The sequence below is a fragment of the Phyllobates terribilis genome, unplaced genomic scaffold, assembly GCF_046119375.1.
Source record: "Phyllobates terribilis strain yellow unplaced genomic scaffold, ASM4611937v1 Scaffold_2__4_contigs__length_985480577, whole genome shotgun sequence".
Taxonomy (NCBI): domain Eukaryota; kingdom Metazoa; phylum Chordata; class Amphibia; order Anura; family Dendrobatidae; genus Phyllobates; species Phyllobates terribilis.
In genome coordinates this window covers 944178079-944191917 of record NW_027362762.1, presented here as the reverse complement: position 1 = coordinate 944191917, position 13839 = coordinate 944178079, and the positions used below count along the sequence as shown (strand labels likewise).

The 13839-nt window shown below is 46.7% G+C and overlaps 1 protein-coding gene across 1 annotated transcript in view; it reads right to left on the bottom strand.

Moving 5' to 3' along the window:
* The window catches only part of UMODL1 (uromodulin like 1), a 251656-nt gene extending 238126 nt beyond the window's left edge, over positions 1-13530 (bottom strand). The window contains exons 1-2 of the mRNA XM_073669337.1: positions 13293-13530; positions 10890-11045 (exon numbers count right to left, since the gene is read on the bottom strand). Coding sequence (XP_073525438.1) covers positions 10890-11045; positions 13293-13530 — 394 coding nt within the window. The remainder of the gene's footprint in view (positions 1-10889; positions 11046-13292) is intronic.
* Positions 13531-13839: the final 309 nt, after the last annotated feature.

Sequence of the window (13839 nt, the reverse complement as noted above, 5' to 3'; positions counted from 1 at the left end):
TTAAATATTTTAGTTAAGTGGGTAGTGACAGCTGGGCAAAGGAACTGAAGGAGACGTGAGGAAATAGAGTCACTGTTGCAGGTTGTAGGGAGGGAAGAAGAGAGGAGTCTGGTCACTTCTTCCTCTGTGACCGACTCAAAGATAGAAAGTGAACTTGATGTGAAGGGGATCCAGACTCTGAGGGAATTGTGCAAAAATGTCTTGACGGATATGATTGATTTTTTGTAGGAAATAAGTGACCAGATGGTCAGCGCTTAGGTTGGAGACGAGGGTCTGTACTTTAGGGCTCAGGAGGGAGTGGAAGGTTTCAAAGAGACGTTTAGGATTATTGGCTAGAGTTGTGATGAGAGTGGTAAAGTAGACTTGTTTAGCCAGATGCAGAGCAGAGTTATAAGTTTTGAGCATGAACTCATAGTGGATGAAGTCTTTTGCTGAAAGTAGTTTTCTCCACAGACGCTCAGCGGACCTTGAGCAGCGCTGGAGAAAACGTGTTTGCATCGTGTGCCAGGGCTGCCGTCTATGCCGGGTCATTCTGCGTGTAGCAGGTGCTGCTTCATCCAGGGCACTCTGCAATGTGTTGTTATAGTGTGACAATGCTGAGTCTGGACAGGAGAGCGAGAGGATGGGAGCTAAAGATGACTGTAGGTTGTTCATAAGTTGCTGGGTATTAATGGCACATAGATTTCTATGTGTATGATAAGTGGGGGTGTCCTGTGTGAGGAGACCGTTCTTGACAGAGAAGGAAAGAAGATTGTGGTCAGAGAGTGGTAGAGAGTAGTGATGAGCGAGTATGTTTTGTTAACTCTTTCGCCGAGTATACTCGGCCGAGCACCGAATATTTATAGCGTGCTCGGGCTTTAAGTTTTCGTCACTCCGTGAACATGATTTGCAACTGTTTGACAGATTTAATACATGTGAGGAATGCCGGTTTTTCCAGCATTCCTTACATGTATTAAATCTGTCAAACAGTCGCAAATCATGTTCATGGAGCGACGAAAACTTAAAGCCCGAGCACGCTATAAATACTCGGTGCACGGCCGAGTATACTCGGCGAAAGAGTTAACAAAACATACTCGCTTATCACTAGCAAGCACTAAAATGCTCGGGTGCTCGATGCTCGGGTCGAGCACATTGGAATACTCGGGTGCTCGACCCGAGCTACGAGCCCAATGTAAGTCTATGGGAAACTCGAGCATTTTTCAGGCGGCTCCCCCTGGCGGTCTGCAGAGGGCCTAAAAATTGCCCAAATTGATGGGAACAGTGCTAAAATAACATGGGGAAGACCCCTGGAAGCATCTCTGACTCCCAGGTCACTGATGTCAACAACGTTGTCAGAGGTATTATGGACTCACAATAAAACATACAAGAACAAATCCAAAATGGATTTTCCTGGGAAATATGTTAAGGAACATCCTTTCCAGGGTAATGACTTGTATATAAGGCAAAATAAATAACCAAAACCAAAAATACTCCACCACACCTTGGGCTATGTTCACATGTAGCGTTTTTGATGCGTTTTTGCACTTTAGCATTGCTTTCAACCATGACAAATGCATTCACCGGGAAATGTCATTTTAACATTTTACAACCTTATCTGGCCATGTGGTGTGTGAGATATTATCAAACACATTGTGTTTGATTTATGAAGGAGGGACTCTGAAAGTCACAAAGCCTATTTTTATAGGGCCATCAGTCGGCCCTCATATTCTCATCAGCCAGCTATGCTTTGTTGTTCCCATTACTAAAGATTGGGTCTCCTATACTGTTATTGCGTATGCAGTGAGTGGCAGGGCTGCCCAAAATTTGGACGCACCCCAATACTCCTTTGAAAATTTGGATGCACCCCAATATCCCTTTGAAGAGACTTAGAGGAGGGCCTCCTGAAAACAATGTTCCCATTATTAGGAAGTGGGTCTCCCATTGTTTTTTCCTATACAGTGAATGCAAGGGTTGGCAAAAATTTGGAGGCACTCCAATGACCCTTGGAAGAGATGTGGAGGTCAGAGGGCCTCCTGAAAACAATGTTCCCATTATTAGGAAGTGAGTCTCCCATTTTGTTTGCCTATGCAGTGAATGCAAGGGTTGCCAAAAATTTGGAGGCACTCCAATGCCCCTTGGAAGAGATGTGGAGGTCAGAGGGCCTCCTGAAAACAATGTTCCCATTATTAAGAAGTGAGTCTCCCATTGTGTTTGCCTATGCAGTGAATGCAAGGGTTGCCAAAAATTTGGAGACACTCCAATGCCCCTTGGAAGAGACGTAGAGGTCAGAGGCATCCTGAAAACAATGTTCCCTTTATTAGGAAGTGGGTCTCCCATAGTGTTGGCCTATGCAGTCAATGCAAGGGCTGCCAAAAATTTGGAGGCACTCCAATGCCCCTTGGAAGAGACGTAGAGGGCCTCATGGAAAACTGCTCCAATTATTAGGAAGTGGGTATCCGATAGTGTTGGCCTATGCAGTGAATGCAAGGGCTGCCAAAAATTGGGAGGCACTCCAATGCCCCTTGGAAGAGACGTAGAGGGCCTCATGAAAAATGTTCCCATTAATAGGAAGTGGGTATTCCACAGTGTTGGCCTATGCAGTGAATGCAAGGGCTGCCAAAAATTGAGAGGCACTCCAATGCCCCTTGGAAAAGACGTGGAGCAGGGCCTCATAAAAAATGTTCCCATTAGAAAGGAGCGGGTCTCCTATACTTGTAATGCCCATGCACTACGTGTATGGGCTGACAAACATTTACCCCTAGGGGGTATACATGAACATACTGTATAAAAAAATCTTTTTACGGGCATCATAAACACCCTTTAAAAAAATGATGTGGGTGTTGCATCATGGACCACGGTCACCCTGGTGATATGGTGGTGGAGGATGAGGAGAAGGAGGGGGACAAGAGCAAATAGCAAAAATCAGAACGCGTATACCCATGTGTGGGTGTGAAGAGGTGCATGGGAATACACCTCCCAAGAAAAGACACTGGATTTGAGTTTATGTTACGCTGCTATCATTCGGTGGTGTTGAGAAGTCTGGCCCAATCCAGCCCTTGTTCATTTTTATAAGAGTCAGCCTGTCAGCATTTTCAGTTGACAGGCAGATGCGCTTATCAGTTATAATTCCACCAGCGGCACTAAAAACCTGCTCTGATAAAACGCTGGCGGCAGGGCAGGGGAGGACCTCCAAGGCGTAGAGAGCCAGTTCATTCCATGTATCCAGCTTGGATACCCAATAATTATAAGGCATAAAGGAATCACGGAGGACATTGGTACGGTTGGCAAGGTACTCCCCCAGCATCTTCCCAAACTTTGCACTCCTTGTGAGAGTACCCCGCGCCTCAGGACCTGTGCGATGGGAGGGGCTCAGAAAATTCTCCCAGAACTTTGACAGTGTTTCCCTGTCTCTGTTGGATTGGAGTTGTGTCTTTCTCGCCTTTACTCCTTGATTGTCCAACGAACTGTGACCTCTGCCGCCAGCGTTTTCAGATGGGAATTTTTTTAATAGTTCCGCAACAAGGGCCTTCTGGTACTGCCCCATTTTTGTAGACCTGTCCGCCTCAGGAATAAGAGATATAAAGTTCTCCTTGTAGCGTGGGTCTAGAAGTGTCGCCAACCAGTAATGACGGTCACTCAAAATTTTGAGAACGCGAGGGTCATGGGAAAGGCAGCGTAACATAAACTCAGCCATGCGTGCCAGACTACTAACAGGCAAGACTTCCATGTCCTCACCAAGAGGACGACCGACCATGCTCTCCTCCTCCTCCTCATCTCTGTCCTCAGGCCATCCATGCTGAACAGACGGTATGACAGTTGTGCAGGTAGTACCGTCTATAGCACATGAAACTAGCTCCTGTTCTTCCTCCTCCTCCACCTCTTCCTCATTGTCACGCAATCCACGTTGGGATGAGATGAGGCTTGGCTGTGTTTAATCACCCTGTATGGTTCCTTGCTCCATCTCATCGTTCTCTGCCTGCAATGGATCCTCTTTGATTGTGAGCAGAGAGCGTTTCAGAAGACAGAGAAGTGGGATGGTGACGCTAATTATGGCATCATCGCCGCTCACCATCTTGGTGGAGTCCTTAAAGTTTTAGAGGAAGGTACATATGTCTGACATCCATGTCCACTCCTGAGGTTTTATGTGTGGAGTTTGAACTGAATACCGGCTGCCTTGTTGATGCTGGTACTCAACAACAGCCCTCTTCTGCTCACAAATCCTTCACAACATCTGCAGTGTATCATTCCAATGCGTGGGGACATCACACACCAATCTGTGAGCCGGAAGCTGCAAACGCTGCTGAAACACGGCAAGGGCGGCAGAGGCTGTAGATGGCTTTCTAAAATGGGCACACAGGCGGCGTACTTTAACAAGCAGATCCGGCACCTCAGGGTAGGATTTGAGAAACCGCTGAACCACGAGGTGAAGCACATGGGCCAGGCATGGTACGTGTATGAGCTCGCCTCGCCTCAGAGCTGCCACCAGGTTCCGGCCATTGTCACACACAGCCATGCCTGGCTGTTGGTTCAGCTGTGTGAGCCACAGATCTGCCTGCTCTTTCAGAGCTGTCCACAACTCTTCAGCATTGTGTGGTTTGTCACCTAAGTATAATAGCTTTAGCACAGCCTGTTGCCGCTTGGCCGAGGCAGTGCTGCAGTGCTTCCAGCTTGTCACTGATGTGGTCATTTTGGAGATGGAGGCTGAAGAGGAGGAGGAGGCTGAGGAGGAGGAGGTGCAGGAGCTGTAGACTGTGGTGGCAACCCTGATTGACCTAGCGCCCGCAATCCTTGGCGTCAGGAGGACGTGTTCCATCGCAAGGTCCGACTGGGTCCCGGCTTCCACTATGTTAACCCAGTGTGCCGTCAGCGAGATGTACCGTCCCTGCCCACAAGCACTTGTCCACGTGTCCGTGTTTAGGTGGACTTTCCCAGTAACTACGTTGTTGAGGGCATGACATATGTTGTGAGACACATGCTTGTGTGATGTGGAGACGGCACACCGGGAGAAATAGTGGCGGCTGGGGACCGAGTACCCAAGGACGGCTGCCGCCATCAGGTTGCAGAATGCTTCCGTCTCCACGATCCTAAAAGGCAACATTTCGAGCACAAGCAGTCGTGAAATGTGGAATTTAGTAGTGTGGCCTGTGGGGCATTGGCTGCGTATTTGCACTTGCGTTCCAAGGACTGGAGTATGGACAACTGAACTCTGCGCTGAGACAAGGACGTGGACATGCTTCCTGCTGCTGCTAGTTGAAAGTGTGCAACGACAGGTGCAGGGCAGGAGGTATCTTCACATGCACCATGGACAGGGGATTGGCTTGCATGCACAACAGCGGAAGAAGCAGTGGTGCCACCCGCAGATACTGTTCCTGGACCCTGGGGTTCGGCCCACAAAGTCGGGTGCTTTGCTGCTATGTGCCTGATCATGCTGGTGGCGGTCAGGCTGGTAGTTTTTCCACCCCTGCTGATGCAGGCCTGGCAGGTGGTGCAAATGGCCTTTTTGGGGTTATCGGCAGAGTCTTTAAAAAAGCAACCAGACTCGGGAAAATCTAACAGTTGTACTGGAAACTTCCTTTGTGTTGGTGTTACGGGGAACGGTTGCCTGCCTTCTGTCTGCAGCCACCACACTGCTCTACCTCTCTCCCCCTGTGTGCTGCTGTCCTCGCTCTGCATGTCCTCCTGCCAGGTTGGGTCAGTTACTATATCATCCACCACCTCGTCTTCCACTTCCGCACCCTGGTCCTCCTCCTGACTTTCTGGCAATTGTGTCTCATCATCGTCCACCTCTTGTGACACTTTCCCACCGTTGCCTTCATTTGACCGTGGCTGCTCAAATATTTCGGCATCGCTACATGCGATCTCCTCTTGCACTGCTTCAAGTGGACCGGGCAAGAGTCCCGAATCTATAAATGGAAAAGTGAACAGCTCTTCGGAGTGTCCAAGTGTAGGATCAGTTGTCTCGGGGCAATCAACATGGTGGGAGGAAGGAGGATCAGGGTGAGGAATATGCAGTCCAGACTCATGGCTACTGAGACTTGACCGTGTGGAAGACAGGGTGGTGGTGGTGGTGGTGGTAGTGGCAAAGTGATTGGAAGCATTATCCGCTATCCAACCAACAACCTTTTCACACTGCTCTGGGTTCAATAGTGGTGTGCTGCAGTCCCCTAGGAATTGGGACAGGAAGGTCGGGCAAGAAGATGTGGGTGGGTCTTGTGGCACAATTTCAGCTTGCCCACGGCCTCGGCCTCTGCATACACCATCACTATCACGTCCAGTTCCCCGTCCCTTGCCACGCGCCTTGCCCATTTTAAATGGAGGACAATATCTTCCACGCTCACTACAAATGGCTGAATTTGGCGCGAAGTTATATGTCATCCGTGTGACGGAGAAAGCACAGTTTTAAATACCTGGCCTGTAGGTAACTATTTTGAACAGCAAACCGGTGTCAAAAACTTCGCTGACACACTGAAACACATTTTTAATGGAGGCCACAAATGGCAGAATTTACAGAAAAAGTATATGTGATGCGTGTGATGGAGAAACCACAGTTTTAAATAGCTGGATTTTTAGCGCTGTAATATGGAAAGGACCTGGCTGTATTCTGCAGTGCCAACAAGCAAATGGCGCAGAAAAACCGTGTTCTCTGGATTGCTTTTTAAGCAAATAATGAGGATTAAGATCCAAAAAAAAATTATTCCTGGCCCCTGATACCTGGGCCTATGTCTAGAAATGTCTAACAGCAGCAGCAGACAGAATTGGAATGGAGCCTCTTGTGCTATATGCACTGCAGTCTGCTATATACCCTGCCTGTCTTTATACACTGCCTGCCTGATATCTCTGCAGATGGATTAGTCCTCAGAAGGACTGTTTGTTGAGATGGATATAATATACTGTAATATACTTCTGTTCTACCTACACTACCTAATAAACAAGCAAATCCCTCCCTAGCTCAGCAGCACCTCTCCCTACTCTGCCTGATTCCGGAGTGACTGTGACGAGCATGGCGGCGCCAGGTCTGATATACACCTGATGACGCTGTGCGGCCAGCCAATCACTGTAATGCCCACAACCAACATGGCTGCGGCATTACAGTGAGTGGCAGGCAATCTCTGCATGTTCATTGGCTCTGTAAAGAGCACCAAACATGCAGGGAGGAGGCGCAAGCTCCCACCTAGCATCTCGCAAGTACTCGGCAAACTCCGAGCATCTCGAGTACTGAGATGCTCGGGCGAATACCGAGTACTTGCGAGTATGCTCGCTCATCACTAGTAGACGGGAGTTAGTAAAGTCATGCAGCGAGTAGTGATGAGCAAGTATGTTTTGTTAATTCTTTCGCCGAGTATGCTCGGGTCGAGCACCGAGTAGTTACAGCTACTCGGTGTTATGTTTGAATCACTCCCGTGTGCATGATTTGCAACTGTTTCACAGCTTAAATACATGTGAGGAATGTGTAAGAAATAGACATTCTTCACATATATTAAAGCTGTCTAACAGTTGCAAATCATGCACACTGGAGTGATTCAAACATAACACCGAGCAGCTGTAACTACTCGGTGCTCGGCCCAAGCATACTCGGCGAAAGAGTTAACAAAACATACTCGCTCATCACTAGCAGCGAGCAGAGTCGTGAGAATACCAGGTCCAGAGTATTTCCGTCTTTATGTGTAGGAGAGTTAGTAAGCTGTGAAAGGCCGAATGAGGCGGTTAGAGAAAGAAGATGAGACGCAAATGGGGAAAGCGGCTTATCAATGGGTATGTTAAAATCCCCCATGATGAGACTGGGAATATCACAGGATAGGAAGTGTGGAAGCCAGGTGGCAAAGTGATCCAGAAACTGATGGGAGGAGCCTGGAGGGCGATATACAACCGCCACTCGCAGAGAGAAGGGTTTGAAGAGTCTAATGATGTGGACTTCGAAGGAAGGAAACATAAGTGAGGGCACTGGGTGGATGACATAGAAAGCACATTGTGGTGAAAGGAGCAAACCAACACCTCCACCTTGTCTGTTCTCAGGTCTGGGGGTATGTGAAAATTGTAGCCTGTCATACGAGAGAGCAACTGCAGCGGTTGTGTCAGACTGCTGGATCCATATTTCAGTGATTGCCAGAAGGTTAAGGGAATTTGAAAGGAAGAAAGCTTGGATGTAGAGGAGTTTATTTTGGGCTGAGCGTGAGTTCCAAAGAGCACAGATAAAAGAGACAGGAGAAGGCAAGCAATGAATGTTTATAAGATTGGCAGGGCTTCTGTGTGCAGAAGGATGAGAGTTATGTATACTAGTGTGTGGAGGCCCAGGGTTGGGAGAGATGTCGCCAGCAACTAGGAGGAGGAGACAGAAGAGAAAGAGCAGGTGGTTCAATGATTTGTGTGAGTGTTTTGTGCGCTGTATGATGGTAGTGGATGGTTGGGAGTGATTGAGAAAAGTCAGTAAGGATAAATTACTTTAAGGCTGAGTTCACACGATGCGTTTTTCATGCGTTTCCGCGGCGTTTTTGCAGTTGCGGAAACGCCGCGGAAACGCATGAAAAACGCATGGTAGAAGGGCAGCAATGTTCCCCAATGGAAATCCGCATGTGCTGTGCCCATGATGCGGCACATGATACGCAGCATGTCAATTAATTTTGCGGAAACGCTGCTCTTTTGCCGCCATTGACTTGCATTAGACCGCATGGAATCCGCATCACTGTATATGTTGATGCGCTTTTCATGCGGTCTAATGTGCGGATGGTATGGTACCCGAGTGTGGATGAGAGGACTCTCATCCAGACCCAGGTACCATTAAAAAAAAAAGAATAAAATAAAAAATATATATATTCTCACCTTCTGACGGCCCGCGCTGCGTCCTGCCGGCTTCCCGCGCACTTCGCGGTTGAATGAAGGACCTTCGCTGACGTCAGAGTCATGTGACGGGTCACGTGACGCTGACGTCGGAAGGTCCTACAGTCTTCACTGCCGGCAGCCGGGACCGATGATGCAGGACACCGGGGGCCATCAGAGGGTAAAGTATATATTTATTTTTTATTTTTTGACATTCACACACTATATAAATCCATGCCGTTTGCATGGATTTATATAGTGTAAAGTTGACAAGCACTTTCCAAGTGATGCTAAAATCGCTTGGGAAGCGCTTGTCAACCCGCATGCGGAAATGAAAGTGAAGACCGCTTCATTTCCGCATGTCCCTGGCAGGAAACCGCATGTACAATCCACATGCGTTTTTTCCTGCCAGAGAGATGCAGAAATGCTCAGGAAAAAATCCTGAGCATTTCTGCATCGTGTGCACATACCCTTAGGCTGTGTGCCCACGTAGCGTTTTTCAAGCGTATATGCTGCGGAATTTCCGCAGCGTAAACGCTTGAAAAACGCATGTATATCCGCACCCCATGGTCCCCAATGGCATTCCGCAATGTCAATGCCCATGCTGCGGATTTTTCCGCAGCGTATATGCTGCGGTCAAAAATCCGCAGCATGTTCATTAATTTTGCGGAAGCGCAGCGGAATCAATGTGCGGATGGTACCCAAGTCTGGATGAGAGGAGACTCTCATCCAGACCTGGGTACCAAAGAACCTGTAAAAAAAAGAATAAAATAAAGTTTATACTTATCTTCTGATGTTTTCCCTCCGTCGCGCTGTTGTCTGAAGGACCTGCCACGTCATTGAGTCATGTGACCCACCACATGACTCAATGACGTCACCGCAGGTCCTGCACACAACAGCGTGAGCCGCTCAAGCCTCCGGAAAGGGCAGAGAATGCATCAGAAGGTGAGTATAAAGTTTATTTTTTTATTTTTTACCATTCTGAACAAGTTGTCAAGCACTTTTCCAAGTGATGCTTGGAGAAGTGCTTGATAACCCGCATGCGGAAATGCATGCAAAGACGCCTCACAAACGCTTCTACCTGGCGGGAAAACCGCATTTAATATCCGCATGCAATTTTCCCGCCAGGGAGAAGCGTAAAAAATATGCTTCAGGTCCGCAACGTGGGCACATAGCCTTAGGCTATGTGCCCACGATGCAGAAATGCTCAGGATTTTTTCCTGAGCGTTTCTGCATCTCCCTGGCAGAAAAAAACGCATGCTGATTGTACATGCGGATTGTACATGCGGATTGTACATGCGGATTGTACATGCGGACTGTACATGAGTTTTCCTGCCAGGGAGATGCAGAAATGAAGCGTTATTCACTGGCATTTCCGCATGCGGATTGAGAAGCGCTTTCCAAGCGATTAGCATCACTTGGAAAGTGCTTGTTACAACTAGGTCACACTATATAAATCCATGCAAACGGCATGGATTTATATAGTGTGACCCGAGAGAGTGGTTAAAAATAAAAAAATAAATGTATACTTACCCTCCGATGGCCCCCGGTGTTCTGCTCACTCCGTTCTGAGTTGCCCGCAGCGGTGGATTGAAAGACCTGCCGACGTCAGCGTCGCGTGACCCGTCACATGACTCTGCCGACGTCAGCGCAGGTCCTTCAATCCACCGCGAAGTGCCGGGAAGCAAGGACGAGCGCAGCGCGGGCCACCAGAAGGTAAGTATACATTTATTTTTTATTTTATTCTTTTTTTACAGATTTTTTAATTGTACCTGGGTGTGGATAAGACTCTCCAAAAATGCTGCAGAAACGCATTAAAAACGCATCGTGGGCACACAGCCTAAGTTTTTACAGGAACATAAAACTGATTCTCTACCTTTAGGACAGACCACCAATATCAGATTGGTCGGCATCCAACTTTCCTCTTCTTCCTCCAACCACTGGACACCCTACCGCCTTGCTGTTGACCAGGTACAGCGCCATATTTCTGTACTGGCTGTGCTTGGTACTGCAGCTCAGTCCCATTTACTTGTCAGGGCAGGAAGCTATTGCTTTGTAATAGTCGTGGAGTTTAGTATTATAGAAGCAGCACTGACCTGGAGGAGCAGGAGAAGCACAGAAAGATCCATTGGAAGATAAACAGCATTTCTGCAGTCCTGGACAGTCATAGTCGAATGTACACTTGGAGCTGTTCTCCTTGTCTTCTCTATCAGGACAGATCCCTGGTCGTGCAGCACGGGACTCATTCAGAGCTGAAGTCAGAACAAAATAATGTAAAATATTAAGATCAAACCAGGATTTCTGTGGCTGTACATGGATAAAAAAAAAAAAGTAATGCATATTTTCAGAAATAGCGCCACTGCCGTCCCTCGACTGCATTTGGTATTGCTGTTACCGAAATTAAGCATACTCTTTTGGTAATTCTTAAAGTCCACCTTAAAGGAGTTGTTCACTTTGACAATCGTTTTATTTTGCTTGGTTGGGTTCATAAACAAAAATCATTTTTGCTGTGATTTCATAATATTGTGGCAAAAAAAATTCACCAAGGCTGTAAGGTGTGAACCCAGCCTTGAAAGAAACCTTTATTGATGAGCTAATTACAAGTAAACCCCAGCAATCAGCTTCAATCTGTGAAAGAATAGCAAATTTTCAGTTTCCCCGCAGCACTCCCGCTGGAGAAACGAGTAATTACAATGTTACTATTGAAATCAATTGGATGGGTCCTCCGAAGTGAGAAACCCATAAGAGGAAGGTAAATGAGATAAATGAGAATACAGCTAGGCCCTTGGCTAATAACAGGGATCTACAGTGGTGGCCAAAAGTATTGGCACCCCTGCAATTCTGTCAGATAATACTCAGTTTCTTCCTGAAAATAATTGCAATCACAAATTCTTTGGTATTATTATCTTCATTTAATTTGCTTGGAAGGAAAAAACACAAAAGAGAATGAAGCAAAAATGAAATCATTGATCATTTCACACAAAACTCCAAAAATGGGCCAGACAAAAGTATTGGCACCCTCAGCCTAATACTTGGTTGCACAACCTTTAGCCAAAATAACTGGGAACAACCGCTTCCGGTAACCATCAATGAGTTTCTTACAATGCTCTGCTGGAATTGTAGACCATTCTTCTTTGGCACACTGCTCCAGGTCCCTGATATTTGAAGGGTGCCTTCTCCAAACTGCCATTTTGAGATCTCTCCACAGGTGTTCTATGGGATTCAGGTCTGGACTCATTGCTGGCCACCTTAGAAGTCTCCAGGGCTTTCTCTCAAACCATTTTGTAGTGCTTTTGGAAGTGTGTTTTGGGTCATTGTCCTGCTGGAAGACCCATGACCTCTGAGGGAGACCCAGCTTTCTCACACTGGGCCCTACATTATGCTGCAAAATTTGTTGGTAGTCTTCAGACTTCATAATGCCATGCACACGGTCAAGCAGCCCAGTGCCAGAGGCAGCAAAGCAACCCCAAAACATCAGGGAACCTCCGCCATGTTTGACTGTAGGGACCGTATTCTTTTCTTTGAATGTCTCTTTTTTTTCCTGTACACTCTATGTTGATGCTTTTTCCCAAAAAGCTCTACTTTTGTCTCATCTGACCAGAGAACATTCTTCCAAAACGTTTTAAGCTTTCTCAGGTAAGTTTTGGCAAACTCCAGCCTGGCTTTTTTATGTCTCGGGGTAAGAAGTGGGGTCTTCCTGGGTATCCTACCATACAGTCCCTTTTCATTCAGACGCCGACGGATAGTACGGGTTGACACTGTTGTACCCTCGGACTGCAGGGCAGCTTGAACTTGTTTGGATGTTAGTCGAGGTTCTTTATCCACCATACGCACAATCTTGCATTGAAATCTCTTGTCAATTTTTCTTTTCCGTCCACATCTAGGGAGGTTAGCCACAGTGCCATGGGCTTTACACTTCTTGATGACACTGCGCACGGAAGACACAGGAACATTCAGGTCTTTGGAGATGGACTTGTAGCCTTGAGATTGCTCATGCTTCCTCACAATTTGGTTTCTCAAGTCCTCAGACAGTTCTTTGGTCTTCTTTCTTTTCTCCATGCTCAATGTGGTACACACAAGGACACAGGACAGAGGTTGAGTCAACTTTAATCCATGTTAACTGGCTGCAAGTGTGATTTAGTTATTGCCAACACCTGTTAGGTGCCACAGGTAAGTTACAGGTGCTGTTAATTACACGAATTAGAGAAGCATCACATGATTTTTCAAACAGTGCCAATACTTTTGTCCACCCCCTTTTTTAGGTTTGGTGTGGAATTATATCCAATTTGGCTTTAGGACAATTCTTTTTGTGTTTTTTCATTGAAGACAAATTAAATGAAGAGAATAATACCAAAGAATTTGTGATTGCAATCATTTTCAGGAAGAAACTGAGTATTATCTGACAGAATTGCAGGGGTGCCAATACTTTTGGCCACCACTATATAGATTACATTCAACTGAGCAGATGGAGGAAAAAAAGAATAAAAAGTATTACTTACACAGGGCACAGTAATGTCCCACAGGTTGGTACCTCTCACAACAGCGCCTCACTGTAGAGGTCTCTGCTACATAGACCGTCCGGTATTCGCTTTGATACGTGGTCCTGGTGCACAGCTTCCACGGGATCCAGGACATGCACCAGGTCGGCTCTTCTCGCTGTTTCTGAAATGCCACCACCTTGGAGACGTTTACTGTCACTGTTTGGTTGCAGATGTGATAACTCCAGGGAGAAATCATGTCGCCTGAAAGGTAAGAAAAAAAAGATCAAATGTAAAGTTTCCCACAGCTGAGACAACTTTCTCTTGCAATCTGGACCATGAAAGGGGAGAAGTTTATGCTAATTTGTATTACAGTGGGTGTGTCTGCAATTTTGGGGTGCTTCCAAGCTAAAAGGATCAGAATTAAAAATTCCATGTGATATATGATGGTTAGTAGTCAGTGTGTGTATAGGAGGAAGAACATTATTTCTGGTCATTATCTGTATTTTTCCCCTTTGCAGGCTTTATTACTAATCTTCAGTTGTCTCTAAGCTGCTGGGTGGAGACA